Source organism: Gorilla gorilla, chromosome 10 (genome assembly GCF_029281585.2).
Source record: "Gorilla gorilla gorilla isolate KB3781 chromosome 10, NHGRI_mGorGor1-v2.1_pri, whole genome shotgun sequence".
Taxonomy (NCBI): domain Eukaryota; kingdom Metazoa; phylum Chordata; class Mammalia; order Primates; family Hominidae; genus Gorilla; species Gorilla gorilla.
In genome coordinates, this window is record NC_073234.2 from 120,465,226 (window position 1) to 120,486,993 (window position 21,768).

Sequence of the window (21,768 nt, forward strand, 5' to 3'; positions counted from 1 at the left end):
GTAAGAAGAATGGGAGTTATAACCCAGCAGGTCCATGACTTTGAATTTAGGCTTGGCCATAATCTCTTAATGCGTTCCCCAGGGTTCTGCACTGGATGAGAAGTTCTGAGTGGCCAGGGACCATGTCTGCCTTGTTCACATTTATATTCCCTGCATTCAGTGTTTGGTACTAAGTAGATGCTTGAGAAATGCTGCTGACGAATGAATATGAACAGCATGTTTGTAAAACATGCTTGTTGATGTACTGATATAGCAAATCCTTGATATTTCTGGTCTCAGTGTTTGAAATTTCAACAACTTTTAGCTGATTGTGAAAGCCCATGATATATAGCACTGCAGACTCTCTTTCAGTGAGACACAAAATTAAATTACACTGTGATGTTCAGGAGGCAGCCACTGCCTACCTGACTGCCCTCCATCTGCCTGTCTATATGACTTCCTTGTTACTCATTCTCATGAAGAAAGAATACCTTTGGTTTTTTTTGGTGGGTTGGGGTGTAGAGAATTGGATCTGGGGAAAATATAGAAAATATAGCTGGATGCTGGTTTTGCAAATATAAGCAAATTCTTGATTAATACTACCTTCATAATGACATTATAGTATAAGTTAGAGTTTATTTTAGCCACATAATTCATCTCAACACTCCTATGGATGACTTTTAGTCCCATATTTATGGAGTCATGATCAATGTCCTGGGGCTGTTTATTTATTTAGCTAGTTATTTTAGTGGAAGGAATTATATGCTATCATGTCAACCGCAATTGGGGATTCATGGTGTATCTCTCATAGTTTATTTAGAGATTCATAAAAATCTAGGAGTGTAACCCTCACAAGTGTCAAGGATCTAATATATTACAAATGTAGAGTAAGGTATCATAGCTCTTCAATATACTTTATCAGGTTTTTATATAAACCTCTAACTTTTTTACTATAAAAAATCATAAGCACATGTGAAAGTAGACACATAATACAGTGAAACCCCATGTACTCATCACCCAGCTTCAACAACTACCAACTCCTGGCCAATTTATTCCCCTACTCATTTCCTGTCCTGCAGGGTTATTTTGAAGCAAATTTCAGACCTCATATAATTTAATCTGTAAGTATGCCAGTATGTAGCTATAAAAAAACTAGGGACTGATTTTTTTAAAAACATAACCACAATACTGTTATCACACCTGAAAATTCATGAACAATCCTAGAAGTCGGATTTTTCAAGTAAAAGCAAAATCTCTAAACAACTCAGAGTAAATGTGAAGATGCCTCACCACTCTTGTCACAAATTCGTCGTGGATGGATTCTTCCACGAACAACCGCCCAGCAGCAATACAGTTCTCTCCTTTGTTGAAAAATACTGCTCCCATGCCCTTCAGTGGGAGAAGAGAAAATATTGCTAACATCATTTGAGAAGTCAAGATTCTCATAAAGTTGTACACAGAGGGAATTAGTTGTTTTTGGAAGACAGCAGGCAATATAGATAAGTCACAGACAATCCTCTTGGCCTTGTTAGTGATGAGAGCTTCTTGGAGATACTCTGTTTTGATTTAGCATGATTTGAGAGATTTTGTTTATCCTTTCCCCCTTTTGGTCCATGAGCATTTAAAAAAAAAAATGTGTGTGTAACAATAAAGATGTACCATTAGAAACAAATTTTGTGTTAAAAGAAAATCTAGGCCAGGCGTGGTGGCTCACGCTTGTAATCCCAGAACTTTGGGAGGCTGAGGCAGGCAGATCACAAGGTCAGGAGTTCAAGACCAGCCTGGCCAACACAGTGAAACCCCATCTCCACTAAAAATACAAAAATTAGCTGGGCATGGTGGCAGGTGCCTGTAATCCCAGCTACTCAGGGGGCTGAGGCAGGAGAATTGATTGAACCCAGGAGGCGGAGGTTGCAGTGAGCTGAGATCACACCACTGCACTCCAGCCTGGGCGACAGAGCTAGATTCCATCTCATAAATAAATAAATAAAAGAAAATCTAGATTATTCTCTTCTTAAATTTATTTTTTAGAGATAGAGTCCCACTCTCTCTAGCCTCCCAAGTAGCTGGCACTACAGGTGTGCACCACCTTACCCAGCTAATTTTTTCTATTTTTATTTATTGTAGAGACAGGGTCTCACTATGTTGCCCAGGCTGGACTCAACACCTGGGCTTAAGCAATCCTCCTGCCTTGGCCTAGAAAATCTAGATTATTCTATACATTTAAATGTAATAACTTGTATACCAAGTTTTGCTTTTAAAAATCTCTATATTAGATTGTATAATCACAATTTTTTAAATTTTTTATTTGTATTTATTTATTTATTTAAGACAGTGTTTCTCTCTGCTGCCCAGGCTGGAGTGCAGTGGCATGATCATGGCTCACTGCAGCCTCAACTTCCTGGGCTGAAGTGATCCTCCATCTCAGTCGCCCTGGTAGCTGGGACCACAGGTGAACACCACCCTGGGCTAATTTTATTTCTTTGTAGAGATAGGGTCTTGCCATGTTGCCCAGGCTGGTCATGAACCCCAAGGCTCAAGGGATACATATGTATTATATATATATATGTGTGTGTGTGTGTGTGTGTGTGTGTGTATACACACATATATATTTATATATTTATAAAATGGATGTGGCTGGGTGCAGCAGCTCACACCTGTTATTCCACCCATTTAGGAGGCCAAGGCAGGAGGATCGCTTTAGCCCGGGAGTTTAAGACCTGCCTGGGCAACATAGTGAGATCCCATCTCGAAAACAAAAAGTATAATGAATGCTTTGAGATACCATGCTTTTCCTGTGCATACATTTTATCTTTAAACATTACAAAAATATGTTGACTTTCTTGGGTTTGGGGTTTGGGGTTCTTAAATGGTTAAAACAGACTCTTTAAGGTTATATATTCCTAACCCAGACATCCAGGGGAGTCCCAACCCCTGATGTCAGTTTGAGTACCCCCAGCCATTGTCTGTCACTGAAACCTCCAGATGGTCCATTCAAAGGCCCTGGCCACAGGGGTACTTGGTTCTTCTTCACTCCCAGACCACTCCATTCTCTTTGGGATGCTTACATGATGAAGTTTGGCTGTGAGTGTTCATTACAATTACATTTAGGGGCAATGGTGAACGGAGTCTGCTTAGTGCATAGGCTGGACAGTTGTGCAGAACTGGGAAGACCATAAGTTTCCCCCACAATTACAAGAAAGTTTAGCACAACCCATGCCGAGCATTGACTCATTTTATGCCTATATCTCAGATGTGAAGAATGAGAACTAGGCCAATTTTTTTTAACCTTTACATTTTATTTAAAATAAGCCTTTATACTTTGAAATAGTTTAAGGCTCACAAGTTGTTGCAAAAATAATGTGAGAGTTCCTTTGTGCCCTTTACCTAACTTACCCCATGATAACATCTTATAAAACCATAGTACATTGTTAAAACCAGGAAATTGATGTTGCTAATTACTTGTTAAATATGAAACCCTTTGTTGTGTCTAAAACGCTTACCAGAAGCTCAATGTGCAAAACAGGTAAAAGTAGGACTGTTCAGGTTGATGGGATGAGATGTTGTAGGGAAAGGAGGGAGAAGCTAGAAGCCCTAATAGAATATCTTTTGAACTTTTTTACATGCCTGCTATGACTCATATCCTGTTTTAAAAACACCTTAGTAGGGGAATTATAAAGACATTATTTTTAAAAACTAAGTGCTCTGAGTATTCCCAAATCTAAGCATAAAAACAATGGTTTTAATTTATGACTAGACAAAACCCAAATCTCATTTAAGACCTCTGATAAAAAAGGAGGTGAAATGTGTTTTAGAAGCAAGCACCTATTTTTTTCTTTTTTTTTTGAGACGGAGTCTCACTCTGTCGCCCAGGCTGGAGTGCAGTGGCGTGATCTCAGCTCACTGCAACCTCCGCCTCCTGGGTTCAAGAGATTCTCCTGCCTCAGCCTCCCGAATAGATGGGACTACAGGTGCTCACCACCACGCCCGGCTAATGTTTTTGCATTTTTACTAGAGACAGGGTTTCACCATGTTGGTCAGGCTCATCTTGAACTCCTGATCTCAAGTGATCCACCCATCTCGGCCTCCCAAAGTGCTAGGATTACAGGCGTGAGCCACTGCACCTGGCCCAGGCACCTATTTACTTAAATTTGACCCTCTCTTACCATTCGCACAGCCTTGTCAAGTTCACAGTCATTAAATATTATAAGTGGAGACTTGCCACCAAGCTCAAGGGAAACTTTCTTCAAGTTGCTAACAGCACAGCTAGAGGAAAACAAATGAGAAATGAGCATTTAGTTAACATCTCTCTCACACACACACACACACACACACACACTTTTTAAGCTATAAGTTACCACCTGGCATGGAAAACATATTGAGCCTCAGTAATATTAAGAAACTTATTCAAGGCCAGGCACAGTGACGCACAACTGGCTGGGAGACCAAGGTAGAAGGGATCCTTTAAGGCCAAAAGTGTGAGACCAGCCTGAGCAACATGGCAAGACCTCATCTCTACAAAAAATAAGAAAATTAGGTAGGTATGGTGGCGTATGACTGTAGTGTCAGCTGCTTGGGAGGCTGAGGCAGGAGGATCGCTTGAGCCCAGGAATTCAAGGCTGCAGTGAGCTGTGATCACCACTGCACTCCAGCCTGGGTGACAGTGTTAGACCGTGTCTCTTAAAAAAGAAAAAAAGAAAGAAAAAGGAAAAACTTATTCATAGATAAAACAGATGGTAGAATGGTGATTACCATTGAAGCTGAGTGATGAGTACATAAAATTCATTTTGCTTTTCTGCTTTCTATATATTAGACATTTTCCATAATAAAAAAATTTCAAAAATGTTGTAGTCAAATGATTAGAGATTCTCATAAGTTAATTCAAATTCTTTAGAAATTTTGGTTACATAAAAGCCTGGCAAAGGAATTAAACCTCTAACCAGACTACTGAAGCATTGGGAGAAAATATATCAATTTTTAAAAGTACGCTGTTTATTTTTCCTTTCTTACAAAAGTATTTTTATTTAAAACATTTTGAAGATACCTACCCCAAAATGCAAACAGAAGAAAAAAAATCACAAAATTCCATTCCATGCCTCAGTGACCATTGTTTTTACCATTTTGATATACTACCTATTTGTGATCTGTCCTACCGTAGCTTTTGCCTTGTTTAACATAGTTGAGATCATCCAGTGTATACAATGTTATACTTTATTTTTATTTCCATTTATTATTTTAACAACACTTTTCAATGTTATTAAAATTCTCTATGAACGTGACTGCACAGTGTTCCATTACATTGACATATTTTAACAACTGCTTTATTTTGGACATTTAGATTGCTTACAGCTTAAAAAAAATTGCTTTGGTGGACTCCATTTATAAATAATCCAGGTTTGTCATATATAAATTTCACATTTATGTATCTTTTTGGTTTTTTACCCATACTCTGAGAACAATTTGGGCCACAGCTTTAATACAGGAAGTCTTTTGTGCTGAATTGTTAAAACTACCAGTAGGGTGCAGAATTTCAACATAGCTTTGGTTTTATTGACGCTGGGCTTTAATGCTTTGGAAAGTATTTTATTGTATTCAAATATTTCAATACTCAGCAGTGATAAGTAGATTTCCCTTCCAAAGATGATGTAATTTTTCTCACTCAAAAAGTACCCTGTTTAAACAAAAATTGAAACCTAGTTTAACAGGATCTGCAGTGAATCAACATTTTAAAACCAATACCTCTTCATGATCTGTTTGCCAATAGGAGTGGAACCAGTGAAACCAAGTTTGCGGATGTCAGGATGTTCAGACAGACGTTGTCCTGCTATGCCACCTGTAGAATTAGGGAATAAAACAGGAATTAAAACATACTCAAGGCCGGGCGCGGTGGCTCACGCCTGTAATCCCCGCACTTTGGGAGGCTGAGGCAAGCAGATCACAAGGTCAGGAGTTCGAGACCAGCCTGACCACCATGGTGAAACCCTGTCACTACTAAAAATATAAAAATTAGCCGGGCATGGTGGCACATGCCTGTAATCCCAGCTACTCAGGAGGCTGAGGGAGAATCACTTGAACCCAGGAGGCAGAGGTTGCAGTGGGCCAAGATCGCGCCTTTGCACTCCAGCCTGGGCAACAGAGTGAGACTCCGTCTCAAAAACAAAACAAAACAAAAAAAACCTTACTCAAATTCTTATAGTGAAGATGGCTTTAAATTCATTGAAGTAGATTTCTAAGCTCTCCTTGACACCTTAGTTTTACATTTTCTGTATTAATTGCAAACTGATAAAAGTCTAAAATAATACCCTTTATGAAATTATCAGACTCCCAAAATAATGATGGGTAAGCCTTGATTTTTATCTTCCAGAGTAGTTTTTGAAAATCAAAATGGAATATCTTAGGGTAATTTTACATGACTGTACAACCCCCCTCCCCACTGCCACTCACCCACCACTGTATTTCCATTTTAAGATTTTAGCACATGGTAAGTATATTCATCCTTAACTGTTTGGTGAATTGTATTTAGTTTTAATACAGTTATAATTCAGGACAAGTCTCTAGAGGTAAAAGAGCCACTCAGCTACCCCAGTACCATTCATTAGTTATAGCACAGTCGGTCATTTAGTGGCTTACCTGAGCCTGGAATGATGTTGATGACCCCCTTTGGAAAGCCTGCTTTCACAGACAGTTCTGCAAACTTCAAAGCAGTCAAGGGCGTGACCTGAGGAGAAGCAGACAGCAATTACCTTCTTCAGGCTCTAACCTGACCTTTAGCCCAGAACCCAGTTTTCCCTTGATAGCTGCACTAGATCTCATTTTATTTTTATTGTACATTGTCTTATTTTTTGCCATAATTTTAGACTTACAAAAAGATGCAAAAATAGTACAAGTATTCCTTATATACATTTCCATTCAGATTCCTCAAATGTTAACATTTTACTGCATTTGCTTTATCTTTCTGCATATATTTTTCTAAACTATTTTTTAAAGATAAATTTAAGGAATATCTTTTTCTGAACTGTTTAAGAATATGGTAAATACATACCCCATACTTCTAAATACTTCTGTGTGCATTTTCTATAAAACAAGAAATTCTTTTACATAACCATAGTACAATCATCAAAATCAGGAGGTTAACAACTGATCGAATACATGATTTGCAGACCATATTCAGATTTCACCAATTATCCCAATAATGTCTTACAGCAAAAGAAAATCCAACATCTGCATTACATTTAGTTCTATCTGTAGTCTCCAGTAATCTAGGAGAATTTCTGAGTTCTCTTTTCTATTTCATTACACTGACATTTTTGAAGAGTACAGGCCAGTTATTTCATACAATGTCTCTTTGTCTGGATTTGTCTGATGTTTTTGCATGGTTAGATTCAAGTTATGCACTTTTGGGAACAATGCCACCGGAGCGATGCTGAGCTTTTCTCAGGACATCAGGAGGCACGTGCTGTAGAATAGTTCCAATACTGGAAAGTTAGTTTTGATTATTCGGCAAATGTGGTCTGCCAACTTTCATCACTGTAAGTTACTATTTTATACATTGTAGTTAACAAATATTTTGTGGGGAGATACTCCTCAAATTTTTATCCACTAGTTTTAGTGTCCATGGATAATTTCTGGATAATAATCCTAAAGTATCATGATGGTTGCCAAATGGTGATTTTCCAATTCCATCATTCCTTTTACGTGTACTAGTTGGCTCTCTAAGTGTTTTCCTTTCTGTTCAATTAATTAATATCAGTGTGAACACAAAGATTCTTACTGTAATCAGCAGGTTATCATCGTTTACTATTGTTATTGATTTTGATGTTCAATTGTTCTAGATTTGGCTGAGGCAGTCCCTTCAGTACGGCCCCTTATCATTCTGACGTGCCCCTATTACTCTTTGAGCATTACATTGCTTTCAGGCCCAACAAGATATTTCAGATTCATCTTGATTCTTCCCTACTCCAGCTACTTCTCCAAGGAGCCCAAGTTTCTTTGAGTGAAGAATGGTATTTTAGAAACCAAGATATCTGGACATTATTGAGGGGTCATTGCTTCTAGGCCCTCTTAGCAGACAGAGCTGGGAAAGAGATGTATGTATACACAACACACACACACACGTCTATATGTATGTGTGTATCTATCCCTCATATACCTATATCCATTTCTTTATTTAGCTATCTAAATACATTAAAACCCATGAGTTTACACTGATACCTTTATCCGATATCTTAGGGTCGATTCTATCCTTCTGCCCTTTTTACATTTGTCATTCTCTTCTCCAAGAAAGAGAGACATGGCTCCCATTATCCACAATATATTTACTTATTTGCTTAATCCTAAAACATACAGAAAGTAATTTGAGAATTGTTAAGCCATGTCCCTATGAAAAAGAAGCCTATTAATTAGAGTTCAATATGTATTTGGGTTTTTTTGTTGTTGTTGTTTTGCGTTGCCTTTATCCTGAGGACATATAGTCCAAAGTTAGTCAAAAGTGACTTGGGTTCATGCTTCCTCATTCTCTTCAATGGGGTCATGTTATTCATTTGAAATATGGCTTAATTTGTTTTGTTTATATTTAATTTTAGAGTTTTGGCCCCATCTTTGTTGATTATATTTCTTTTCTTTGCTGTCATTAAATATGGGGACTATGCTTCCAAAAGTCAGGACTATTCAAAACGTCCATTCAGAGAATGTTGTTCTCCCACCCTCCTTTCCACCCCATTCATCCCATGTTCTATAGATAATTTCATTAGTCTCTAGTTTATCTTTCCTGTTTCCTTTTATTCAAATCAGCAAATACATATTTTCTTATTTTCCCTTCTTTCTCACATAAAAAGTGGCATAATATGGATCTCACCTTAAACATCTATTATAGCAATGCAAATCTCCAAAGCAAAATGAAAGCAATACCTTCACACTCTTAAAAACCAACGTCCATTCAGTCTTAAGTCAGTACTTGGTTAGCTTGGACTCTAAAAATGGGGTGTGCAAGAGGATCCATTGAGGTGGGAAAAGAAAATAGTGGAACTTTTATTTATATATTTTAGCTGACAAAGATATGAAATAAATGAACCATAACTAACATTTATTGTATGGCTGGATAACGCTGCTCTCACACAGTCTGAATGAAGGTCATATGGTCATGGGTCACAAAGGTACGGGCAGTGTCCCAGGAAAGAATAGGAGCTCACAAGACCAAGAGGGTGGCAGTGGTTCCTTCCCTTGCTCCTTTGCCTTCAGAAGATTGCCCTCTGATGAAGTTTACAGGCCTGATTACATGGGTTCACAGGCTATGTTGTTATTTTCATTAAGCTTGTCTTCGTAAAATGGACAAGTGGCCAAAAAATGTGCATAGAAACTGCACAATAAATAATAATGGTAGCAAACAAACAAGAAAGAGGCAGGGCCACCACTTTTCCTCCTTCTAGTAACAGATCCATGACAGTCACATTGTGAGGTTTGTGAATCGTCAGTGTAGACTTAACTCGATGAGAAGTTGGCCCAAAATATTTGAAGTTATCAACACTGTTGAAATAGTGGATTTACATCTAGTGTAGTTGAAGATGATCCTAGCCCAAGTATATCTGATTATGCCTTGGTATGAAACCATCATAATTAGAAAGATGTTTAAAAACTATCCTGAATTAATTATAATTCTTTTAAAGTAAGAATATAAAGGTTTTAAAATGTGATTTATAAATAAAATAAATGGTTTCATCTCCATCACAACTCTTTTCATTTTTATTGGTTTTCTTCCATTTGGCTATCCAGTGTCCCTGCAGGATTATAGGTTTGCGTAATACATGGGAAAGCCTCTAGTATGGTTCTGGGCAAGTGTAGGTCATTGCTAAAAATGAGGTTAATAAAGTCAGAACTTGTCACACCTGGACCAGACCACACTAGGCCATGAAAATCTGTGCTTTCTTTTGTATGAAGCCAGGAGAGAATCTTTCACACATATAACAAAGCAGACAACAGGTTTAAGAGGAGTCATCTCAATTCAGTCCTCTTGACTTTCACACAGAGCCCTAATATTATAAATGCATCACTGCATAATATTATCCAATAAAATTAAAAAGTCCAGCATAACAATGGCACCTTTGGGTCTTTCATTCTCAGGATTTAAATTATCTTCAACTATAAAACTGCCAGTTTTAAACTGCAGATAGAGCCAGCCTGTAATTCCCATGGAGACAGAAACTTTGTGTATCTTCATCACTACTACCTATCTGGCAACTGGTATGCACTCAAAGAATGTTTGTAATTTTTGGACATTATATATACTCATTGCCATTCCTCAGTGATTAGCACTCATTGGATTTCATTTAGTGGTTCTGTATCCTGGCTGTGCCTTGGAAAAACGTGAAGCTTTTAAGCAATACCAATGCATGGTCTTCAACTCAGACCAATTAAATCAGATCCCTCCTTTTACAATGCTGATATGGGGCCCCATCTCTGCCAGTGGGGCCCAATATCAGCATTTTAAAAGGAGAACTTTAGGTGATTCTAATGTACAGCCAGTATGGAGCTCTACTGGGCTAGATTATCTGTCTCCTCACTTCACTCAACTAGCTTCTTGCTGTTTAATGGGTTGTGCACCTATTAAACAAGAGTGGGAAACAGTACTCTTGTATAATGCTGGTGAGCTAATATGACCCCCATGGATGGATTTGTCAATATCTATCACACAAATACATGTATCTTTTAACTGAGGGATTCTGCTATTAGAAACATATACTATAAGTATACTTGCACATATGCATTATACTTATAAGGTTTATAAGGTTATTAACTGTAGCATGGTTTATACAGCAAAAGGAGAAAAAATCTGAATATCCATAATTATGGATTGGTTAAGTAAAATATGTTTTATCTATACAATGGAAACTGCTAAAAAAAAGGAAGAATTTTTTTTTTGGTAAGTATATAGAATGCTACTTTTTGTGTGTGTTTTTAAAAATTTTATTGTGGTAAGAACATTTAATGTGAGCTCTACTCTCAACAAATTTTGAAGTGTTAAATGTAGTATTAATTAACTATAGGTACAATATTGCACAGAGGACCTCTAGAACTTATTCATCTTACGTAATTGAAGTTTGTTTGTTTGTTTGTTTGTTTTTTGAGACAGAGTTTCACTCTTGTTGCCCAGGCTGGAGTGCAATGGTGCAACCTCCGCTCACTGCAACCTCTGCCTCCTGGGTTCAAACGATTCTCCTGCCTCAGCCTCTGGAGTAGCTGGGATTACAGGCATCCGCCACCATGGCCAGCTAATTTTTTGTATTTTTAGTAGAGATGGGGTTTCACCATTTTGGCCAGGCTGGTCTTGAACTCCTGACCTCAAGTGATCCACCCGCCTTGGCCTCCCAAAGTGCTGGGATTATAGGTGTGAGCCACCTTGCCTGGCCAGTAATTGAAACTTTATGCCCATTAATTAGCAATATATACATATACACATATATAATACTATATATATCTACATATAATAGTATATATCTCTCTACATATACATATAAAACTACATATTCATAAATATACACATATATATGTAGAGACTATCTCTGGGATATCTAAGCCACTAATAGATAACAATCACATTGGTTGTCTCTGGGAGGTAAACTGGTTGGCTGGGGAATAATGATAGAACGGAGACATTTCACTATCTACCTCTTTGTATCTTTTGAATTTTGAAAACTTTGAACGTATACCTACTTTTTCAAATAAAATCGTTTTTAATGATTAAAACAAAATGGCCGTGGCCACATGACCATGTAGCTATGCCAAATGAAACTGTATTTTTTTAAACTCTGAAAGAAGAAATAAAAGAGTTGAGAGGTAACAAATTATAAACTCTTCTAGAATAAAGACCAAGTTTTCTCCACGACTTATGCCTCAGAATGCCTACTACATAGTAAAGTTACCTGCAGATAACAGAAACCCAAGTAAGAAGTTTATTTTTCTTCTAATTTTACATAGTGCACTTTATATAGTAAAAGCTCAGCCAGTGTTAACTTGGCTGCCATATTTTTTTCTTAAAAAGCTATTGTAGCGTTAAGAGATTTTTTTGAAAACTACCTGAACTATTTCTTAAAAGTATTTTCTTGTTATCCATCTGGATATATTTTTATAGTTACAGACATTCTTTTACATGCTTTTCCCTCATCTTCTACATCTCTCTCTCTCTCTCTCTCTCTCTCTCTCTCTCTATATATATATATATATATATATATATATATTTTTTTTTTTCTGTGAGACAGAATCTCGCTTTGTTGCCCAGGCTGGAATGCAGTGGCACGATCTCGGCTCATTGCAACCTCCACCTTTACAATATTTTTGACAATTAAGTTTGAATACCTGCATAATACTTTTTTTGATGTCTGATAATTACTCTAAATAATTCCCTAATTGTTGGGCACTTGGCATTTTGCAAGAATTGAACTGGTTCGTAGAAAGTCAATGGACTTCACTGATGTGCACCATGCTTGCTTCTATTATTATGAAAATTTTAAGTTGTGGAATCTCCATACAATGTATTAGGTAGCTATTAAAAATGAATATTTACTGACATGAAAAGTTGTCCATGATATATGAGAAAAATGCCATACCATCTCATTTTTGTTTGCTATTTATAAATATATGTCACTTTTTTGAAGTACTGGATATAAGAGAGGAGGCAATTCTGCACCTGGTCCTTTGTGGCCTTACCTGTGCTGGCTTAAGCACTAAGGTATTGCCTGCTGCCAAACACGCAGCACTCTTCCATGCCAGCATCATCAGCGGGTAGTTCCAGGGAATAATAATGGCACAGACACTGCAGGGGAAGAAATTCGACATGCTTAGTTGTTTCAAATAACACAACTCATGATTCACTCAGAGGCACTCTCCTTATCTTACCCGAGTGGCTCTTTCTTGGTGAAGGTCAGATTGCGATTTGGACGGGCCTGGTTGATTGGAATAGTAGAACCCTAAAGAATGAGAAAAGTTGATACTTATTTTACTAATTTAAATAAGTAAATTTCATCTCAAAGGATCCATTTTCTGTCTTCCTCTCTTACTTTTTGTTAGCTGATATGAAAAGAGTGTTTGTTGATAAGAACTATATTCATGCCAAATAAGGAACAGCTATTTGTTTCTCAAGAGAACCATGAAACACAGAAGAATAAACGTAATTCTAATTTAATCCATTCCTAATTGCTTGGCCTGGCAGAGAATGTGAACTGCCTGCCTATTATCCACTCTCCCCTCTGTCCTTAGTAACAGAATCCCTATATTAATAATGGGGACAGGAATATGCCCAGATCAAATACTATGGTTCCCATTCTCCAGATTAGGGATGGTCAGTGGAAGATACAAGCACAAGGCACTGGAAGGGGAATGCTACTTAAACTAGGCTAACTCTACTCTTTTATTCTTCCCTCCATGTCTGCTTCCTCCTTCTTCCTGTTTAGACTATTGCTGAAATGGCTGGCACTGCAGTGGTTTTCTTGAGACCATGAGTCAACCTTCAGGGTGGAGGTCACATGGCCTGGCAAAGACAGAAAAAGAGTTTGCATCTCACATACTAGTCCTAACTGCCTGTCTCTGGACTCCTTGAAAGTGAGAGAAAAATAATAGGATTAAAAAAACAGGAATAAGTTGGCTGTTATATGCAGCCAACTTAATCCTAACGGAATCACAATAGTAGCCTTTAATGAAAGCTATTCATTTGCTTTGCCACATAAAATATTATTGCTACTACTAATAGGGTGTACAATTTCTTAAAACACTTGTAGCCAGTTATGTTTTGGAATTCAGAATTGTTTGGACTTTAGAAGTGTAATATAGTGCATATATACCTTATATTATCTACACCCCAGCAGGATTTGGGTAAGCCTCCCATAATCAAACACGCTAGTATTTGTTCACTGAAACATATGAATATTCACTCTAAGTGATGTAAATAAATATTATTAATAGATTATGTTCATTTAGGTCAGGGTTTGGCATCAAACGAGTTTGAACCAATCAAACAATTTTCAGGTTTCAGAACTATTTGAGTTTCATAATTGGGGATAACAGATGGACCTGAACTACCATTAGTAAATATCAATATATGCATGACTTTGTGGCTGAACCACAATAAAAATTTCATTTTTGTGCAAACCTGCTATGTTGCAGACTTGTCTAATCCTGTAGTGTACAAATACTCGTTTCCAATCCTCAAAACATAACTTGCAAAGTATGTGTTACTGTGACCATTTTATAGAGGAGGAAAGTAAGGTTCTGAGAGAGAAAATAACTTTAACAACATCGGCTGATAAGGGCCAGAGTTGAGACTTGACTCAGGTCTGTCTGACTGTACATTAACATTGGTGGCAGCAATGTACGCAGATGAAATATGATGTTTCTCAGTCTCCTTAGCAGATAGAGATTGCCAAGGAGGGATATGAGCAAAAGGTACTGGGAAGGTAAGAATGCTTTGTTAAATTCCTCTTACCACTCCCCCTTTCTCACTTCCTTCTTTTTGCTGCTGGGAATGTGGTTGCAATGACTGGTACTGCAGTGGTTATTATGAGTCTATGAGGAACACGCATACTGCCGTTTGCTACAAGCCCTACATCTCCCTTTTGTACCCCCAGTGCTGGAGCTAGTGTTGTTGCCATTGATCACCCTGTGTTTGCTATTTATTATCATACAGTAAAATGAAATATTTATTTATTATTCCTGTATCTTTATCAAAATTTTTCTTTAAAAAAATTTTTTTTGGCCAGGCGCAGTGGCTCACGCCTGTAATCCCAGCACTTTGGGAGGCCAAGGCAGGTGAATTACTTGAGGTCAGGAGTTCGAGACCAGCCTGGCCAACATGGTGAAACCCCGTCTCTGCTAAAAATACAAAAATTAGCCAGGCGTGATGGCGCACACCTGTAATCCCAGCTACTAGGGAGGCTGAGGCAGGAGAATTGCTTGAACCCAGGAGGCAGAGGTTGTAGTGAGCTGAGATGGCACCACTGCACTCCAGCCTGGGCGACAGAGCAAGACTCCATCTCAAAAGAAAGAAAAAAAAATTTTTTTAAACTTATTTCTCCTAGGACACACATTCAAAGACAAAGTTTTTCTTATACTCAGTCTGCTTCCACCATCTACGGTAGCTCTCTGGCCTCTGTAGGTATTTGAATTTGTAAACCCTACATGATACTAGGCTTCTCCAAAGTGTCTAGAAAACTATTCAACACCCTCAGGAGATATTATAGTAAAATGCAAAGAATATCATTACACTTTAGATTTGGAAAATCTGGACTTCAAATCTGGTCGTATGGGTTACTTGCTACGAATTATAGGAAAGGCATCCATGTCCTCAAGCCTTTGTTTGCTGACATGTAATAAGGGGATAAGAGCTATCCATTTACTTCCCGTAGTTGTTATAACCATTGCTAGGGTCTGAAAGTGTCTCCTAAAATGCATGTGCTGGAAACTTAACCCCTAATGCCACGGTGTTGGGGGGTAGGGCCTAATAGGAGGTGTTTAGGTCGTGAGGGCTCCACCTTAATGAATGGATCATTGCCACTATAAAAAGGGCTTGCAGGAGTGGATTCACTCTCTTCTACTCTTCTGCCAGGTGAGGACACACCGTTCCTCCGCTCCAGAGGATGCACTACAAGGCACCATCTTAAAACTAGAGGCCAAACCTGCTGACACCTTTATCTTAGACTTCCTGGCCTCCAGAAGTGTAAGAGAATAAATTTCTGTTCTTTATAAATTACCTAGTCTCAGGTATTCTGTTACAGCAGCATAAAATGGACTGAGACAACCCTGTTATGTTGGTGTAAAAAAATCTACATAAAAAGAGGATCTGACACAGTGCCTGGTACAAACTAATCAATGTTAGTCCCTTTTTCTTTCAGAACAAATAATATTTGTGCTTACCTGAATTTTGTCACACCAGCCAGCAAAATATCTGAATGTTTGCACAGACATTCCAATGTGTGTCTTCAGGGCCAAGGTATAGACAGCCCCTGAATCAAGGGCTTCAATAGTTGCCAGCTCTTCTTGGTTCTCTTCCAGTAGGTCTGCAAGTCTGTGTGGTCAGTGAAAGAAATAAATTCAACAAGTATTGATTGAGCTCCTGTCACATATAATGCAGTATCCTAAGGACGGAGAATTCAGAGGTAAACACATATGGATCAGATCTCTGCCCTTATAGAGATCATGGTCCAGTAGGCAAGAAAGACATTAAACAAATATTTTCATAAATCATTTGTTTCAAGAATTACAAAGGAGAAGCAGAGAGTATTGGAAGCATATATAACTTGCCTCATCTATGTGTAAGAAGTAGAACAATAACTGAGCCAGTACCAGTCATTGGAACCACATTCCCAGAACCCACACTTCTGAGAACCCATGAACATTTGAGGATTTCCAGTTGGCACAAAAATATTTCCAAAACTAACTGAAGAGACAAGATAGCAACGTACACAATGAATTACAAACACTACAACAGATTTCTGTTTGGTGTTCACAAGTTTTATGGGAAGGTAAGTGCAGGACTGTATAATGACTATGATATGGTAAGACTCATCTTTTGTGTTCAACTTCTCTATTTATTTTTCTTCTGTATTTGTAGTGGTTCTCTGAGCTGTTCCTTTGGGGCCACTCTAGAGTCCAGCTTGAAATCCCCCTCCCACAATCTTTGTTCCAGATCTTGCTTGTATTAGTTCATTCTCACGCTGCTAATAAAGACATACCTGAGACTGGGTAATTTATAAAGGAAAGAGGCAAGAGAGCATGTGCAGGGGAACTGCCCTTTATAAAACCATCAAATCTCATGAGACTTATGTACACTTTCATGAGAACAGCACAGGAAAGACTTGCCCCCATGATTCAATGACCTCCCACTGGGTCCCTCCCATGACACATGGGAATTATGGGAGCTACAATTCAAGATGAGATTTGGGTGGGGACACAGCCAAATCATATCATTGCTCTAGGAGATCTGTTGATCTAGGTCCGATATTGGATTTTAGGTAAACAGCAAATGGAATTTATGATTGAATCTAATCACTCCTGGCATCCTTCATTACTGATTTATAATATTCTTCCCAGTCCTTATTATTTTTCTTCCTTGTTCCTATTCCTTACACATCAAGTTGATATAAAATGTTTTTTTAAAACAACGGGGTACTGGATATTCTCCACTTGCCGCTCTCTGTATCCATTCTCCACCCTGCTCTGTGACCTTGACCCTGGTGAATGACCTTTATAGATTACATCACCGGGCTCCTTTGCTCTCCCATTGGGCTTGGCCAGTGAGAGACCACTGGGAGGCACCCGCAGAATATTGGTGAACTGAGGGAAAAAGTGGCTGGGGAATTGGATTCCCTGGCTCCCTCGCTGATAGACTGTGGTTCAGAAGCTGCCATGTCCCTCCACTGCAGTGTGGTTTTCTCCTATAGCTACAGATCTTGCCAGATTCCAGTAACAGCTCCTTCCCCTGTCCCTTCAGACCTTGAAGACATAGCAGCTTCCCCCTGCTGCTAGCCCTGCCTGGATGTTTCAGTGTCCTTTATTGGATTTCTTTGACCTCGGCCACGTCTTTGTGAACAGTTCTTTATTAAACTTCTTTTCCAGCTGGGACCTGCCTGATGCAAGCAATACTAACATAATCAACATATATAGGATTTAATATGAGTCAAGTAACAGAAGACATATTTCATATTAGGTGAATACTAGAATGTTTTGCAGGAATTTTTAAAATCTTGGCAATGTTAGCCAATATCCAAAGGTAGTAGACTCACTTTGCTTTGCTTTTTTTTTTTTTGCTTTCTTTTTTTTTTTTCTTTGAGACAGAGTCTTGCTTTCTAGCACAGGCTGGAGTGCAGTGGTGCACTCTCGGCTCACTCCACCCTCCACCTCCTAGGTTCAAGCAATTCGCCTGCCTCAGCTTCCTGAGTTGCTGGGACTACAGGCACGTGCCACCACTCACGCCTGTAATCCCAGCACTTTGGGAGGCTGAGGCAGGTGAATCACCTGAGGTCAGGAATTTGAGACTAGCCTGGCAAACGTAGTGAAACCCTGTCTCTACCAGACTTACTTTTCTAAAAAATAAAAAAATAAAAAATAGAAATACCTATACATCAATCTTCCTCTTTCTCTTGCATTCATTCTTCCCCATTCACCATTTTCAAAAGCATCTTTTGCTGCTGCTACTGCTTTATCAACATCCGCCAAAGAAGCGTAGGATACTTTGCATATTGTCTATTTCAAGGTAAATAAAAATAGGCCCCATGAGAGATATGAAAATATGGTTCTTGGAATTAATATTGTATTAATAGAAAAAATAGAGTATTACTGATTTTTAAAAAAAGTTATGATAAGAAATGAGTATATCCAGTACTACAGTAAAGAAAAAGAACAATTTCAATATGAAAATTGTGAACCAGAAATTTAGTACTTCTCATATCATACTACTTTATGGAAGAACACATTTAGGAAGATTGGAAGACTGTAGTTCTTCCAGTGCCTTAGGAAAGCTGAATTTCTTGCCATGAGTCTTCAAAGTCTGGAAAGTATTTTCACATATATCTCTATGCAGATGAGTGCCTCTGGTGTGTATAGGTAAAGCTACCTGTCTAAATTTATCATAAATGTTCTATAAAATAGGTTACTACAGTTAATAGCAGCTGTACCAGAATTGAGTCATTGAAAGAAAAGCATGAAGTATATTTGTGTGAAGTGCTTAGAGGCAGAGTGAGAGAATAAAAGGGCTTCTTAAGACTGCCTCTTTTACAATGGTGTATTAACTAAAAATCCACGACCAGTGATCACTACTCACACTAAAGAATTACTCACAGATCCATCTGTTGGGTTGATAGTGTCGTAAGTCTTTCCATCGTCTGCATCTGTGAACTGTCCATTTATGAAACACTGGTATGGCATTTTTATCATCATTTCATTGACCTCCTTTGAAATCTGAGAGAATTATATTAATAGATTCAATGGATTTCCGTGTTTACCAATTTGATGTCAAACAGCAATAAAGAAGCATATTCACGAATGCAGAGGGAGAAGTCAATGGCATTCTAGTTCCGACCGTACAGAAGACATGCATATATGAGATTTGGGCCTCAAGATGCTTGCCTTGGCCACTGGGGCAGGAGGGTAGAAGCTGTGAAGACAGAAGTGCTCTAGGCCAGGCTTTATACAGATTTCAGATTTTCTTTCCTAACAGATAAAAGGTAACTCACAAGACCTCTAGATAATGGAAACACCACCATCTAGTGACAGTATTGGTGGAGCGCAGCTATTGCCTTCATTGAAATCATTGAAAATGCCTTTGTCAATAGGTTTCCTTTTACACTGGTGCCATTTTAAGTTTGCTTTCCTTAAGTTCCTCTCTGTTTTCACTTTTTGTCTGTTACACATGTGTTGCGTAAATTGTACTCTCTGCCAGTGGCTGGCAAGCAAATTGAGGTTAGTCAATGAACTTTGATGAGGATCAGTTTTTTTCAGCAATGCAATGGGGATAATGATACTGCCTTCATACAGTTATTGTGAGGAAAAACTGAGGTAATATATCAGTGCAAGGTATTAAAAAGGAAATGTAATTATTTAAAAAATTATTTCACAGAGAGGAATTGTCAGTGCTTTAAAAAGAAACAAAAAATAGCAAGAAGGTCTCTTGCCTTTTCCCACACTGAGTGCTCATGATCTGTGAGCTATTTCCATTGTGTTTATGTGGGATATAATGAAGGAAATTTCATGGGAATTGATGTGTTCAGTGTCTGCAAACAGTCCACTTTTCTAAAATCATCATTCTTGGAATATGCTGAATGTATAACACCTAATTTGATTCTCCTAACAATTCTCTGAGGTAGATATTATCATTATTATATAATATATTATTATTATATAATATTATTACCCTATAAATTGGGTGATATGAGTCAAGTAACAGAAGATGTATTTCATATTATGTGCATACTAGAATGTTTTGCAGGTAATAATTACCCAATCTATAGGGTAATAATAATATTATATAACATCCACCACAGAGAGTTGTTAGGAGAATCAAATTATATACTCTATAAATAGGGTAAAAATAATGGAGGAAATAATAATAATGGAGGGTAATAATAGGAGCAAACTGTGGTTTAGGGAAGTTAAGTAACTCGCCCAAGGTCACACAGCTAGTAAGCCATGCTACTTGGATTCAAACTTAGGTTGGTCTGACTCCAAAATTCATGTTCTTAACCAGATAATGCTAAACTGCTTTTCAGATTTGCCTAATTCTTATTAAAAACAAATGGGTGAGAAGTACTTCTGGGACAGGAAAGTAAGGACCTCTGAAAATCCACTCCTTCATAAAAGCAACGAGAACACTAGAAAATATTGTTAAAAAATCACTTCTCTCAGAACTCTGGAAATTAGCCAAAGGCTTGCAATAATCCATTTCAAGAAGAATAGCTGAATCACAGTAAGAAAAGTGAGCTTTATGGTGTATTAACTGCCTTATTCCCATCTTTCTCAAAAGCTCTGCAATAGCCTTGAAAAGCCAACATCATTGCAAGTATGGTAGCTGTGAAAACCAGCAGCCTAGTAGCCCCTGGTGGGGATGAAATGGGTCTGGAGATCTTCACAAGCCTCATCCCAAAGAACTGTTACTATTTGGCCTGCCTGGCAGCTCCCTGAAAAGCTCTACTCTCAGAGATTTTCTGGTTTTAGAGGCAGGGTCTCACTATGTTATCCAGGCTGGAGTGTAGTGGCTATTCACAGGTCTGATCAAGTGCATCACAGCCTCAAACTCCTGGACTCAAGTGATCCTCCTGCCTCAGCCTCCTGAGTAGCTGGGACTACAGGCACATGCTACCATGCCTGGCTTGGGCTTGTCTTTACTAGATCTGACTCAGAGCTTGTTATGCACAAACAGCCCTATTCCTGGGACATTTGTCAAAAATAATCAGTGGCAATTATTTAATATTGCAGCTGCCCACAGCCACTAAAAAATGGCTGACCAAAAAACAAGAGGAATAACTGGGAATGAGATATCCATAAGAGGCATTGAAAAGCTCTGACATATTCCTGGGAATCCAGAAGACCAATATACAAGCAGGGCTTGTGCATGTGCCCAGAAAAGACCTCAGAAGGCCCTTATCTCTTAACTCTGGATGACTTTGAGGCTCTGTGCAGGCAGGAAGTGTGAAGGTAAGGCAGAGTTGTAAACTGCCTGCTGGAGCACTGAAGGTATATCCCAGCACACACACAGAGCCCCCTCACAAATGCTGGGAGACTTATTGGCTCAAGGTGTCTAAGAAAATCTATGCCCAATCATTAGATGACCATTAAAGTAACTGAACAGAGACTTCAGTAGTGGCAAACAATAAAAAATAAAGACTTTACAGAATTGTCAAGGAAGTCATTGAACAACAACAACAACAAAAAGCAGCAGCAGCAACAGCAACAAATGTTGTGAAGGGAGATGGGGAGAAGGTCTGCTTTCTGGAGTTACCACATTCTATTATTTTAAATGACCACCTTTCAACAAAAGATTACAAGACGTGCAAAGAAACAGGAAAGTATGGCCTATAAACAGGTGAAAAAAAAGCAGCTAATAGAAACCATCCCTAGAGAAGCCTAGACATTGGATTTGCTAAAGAAAGATTTTCAATAAGCTTTTGTAAATATGTTCAATGAACTAAAGGAAACCATGTCTAAATAATTAAAGGAAAGTAAGAGAATAATGTCTTGCCAAACAGAGAATATCAATGAAGAGATAAAAATTATTTTAAAAAGAACCAAATAAAAATGCTTAAGTTGAAAAGT

General features: G+C 38.2%; 1 protein-coding gene across 4 annotated transcripts in view; it reads right to left on the minus strand.

Annotated features, from left to right (window-relative positions):
* The window catches only part of ALDH1L2 (aldehyde dehydrogenase 1 family member L2), a 59,627-nt gene that overhangs the window by 9,057 nt on the left and 28,802 nt on the right, over positions 1–21,768 (minus strand). For all 4 annotated transcript variants that reach the window (XM_031001056.3, XM_063694273.1, XM_055357874.2 and 1 more), the window contains 9 exons: positions 18,799–18,918; positions 18,077–18,204; positions 15,877–16,027; positions 12,868–12,938; positions 12,679–12,784; positions 6,610–6,697; positions 5,719–5,812; positions 4,146–4,245; positions 1,270–1,368 (listed from right to left, as the gene is read on the minus strand). In XM_031001056.3, coding sequence (XP_030856916.2) covers positions 1,270–1,368; positions 4,146–4,245; positions 5,719–5,812; positions 6,610–6,697; positions 12,679–12,784; positions 12,868–12,938; positions 15,877–16,027; positions 18,077–18,204; positions 18,799–18,918 — 957 coding nt within the window. The remainder of the gene's footprint in view (positions 1–1,269; positions 1,369–4,145; positions 4,246–5,718; positions 5,813–6,609; positions 6,698–12,678; positions 12,785–12,867; positions 12,939–15,876; positions 16,028–18,076; positions 18,205–18,798; positions 18,919–21,768) is intronic.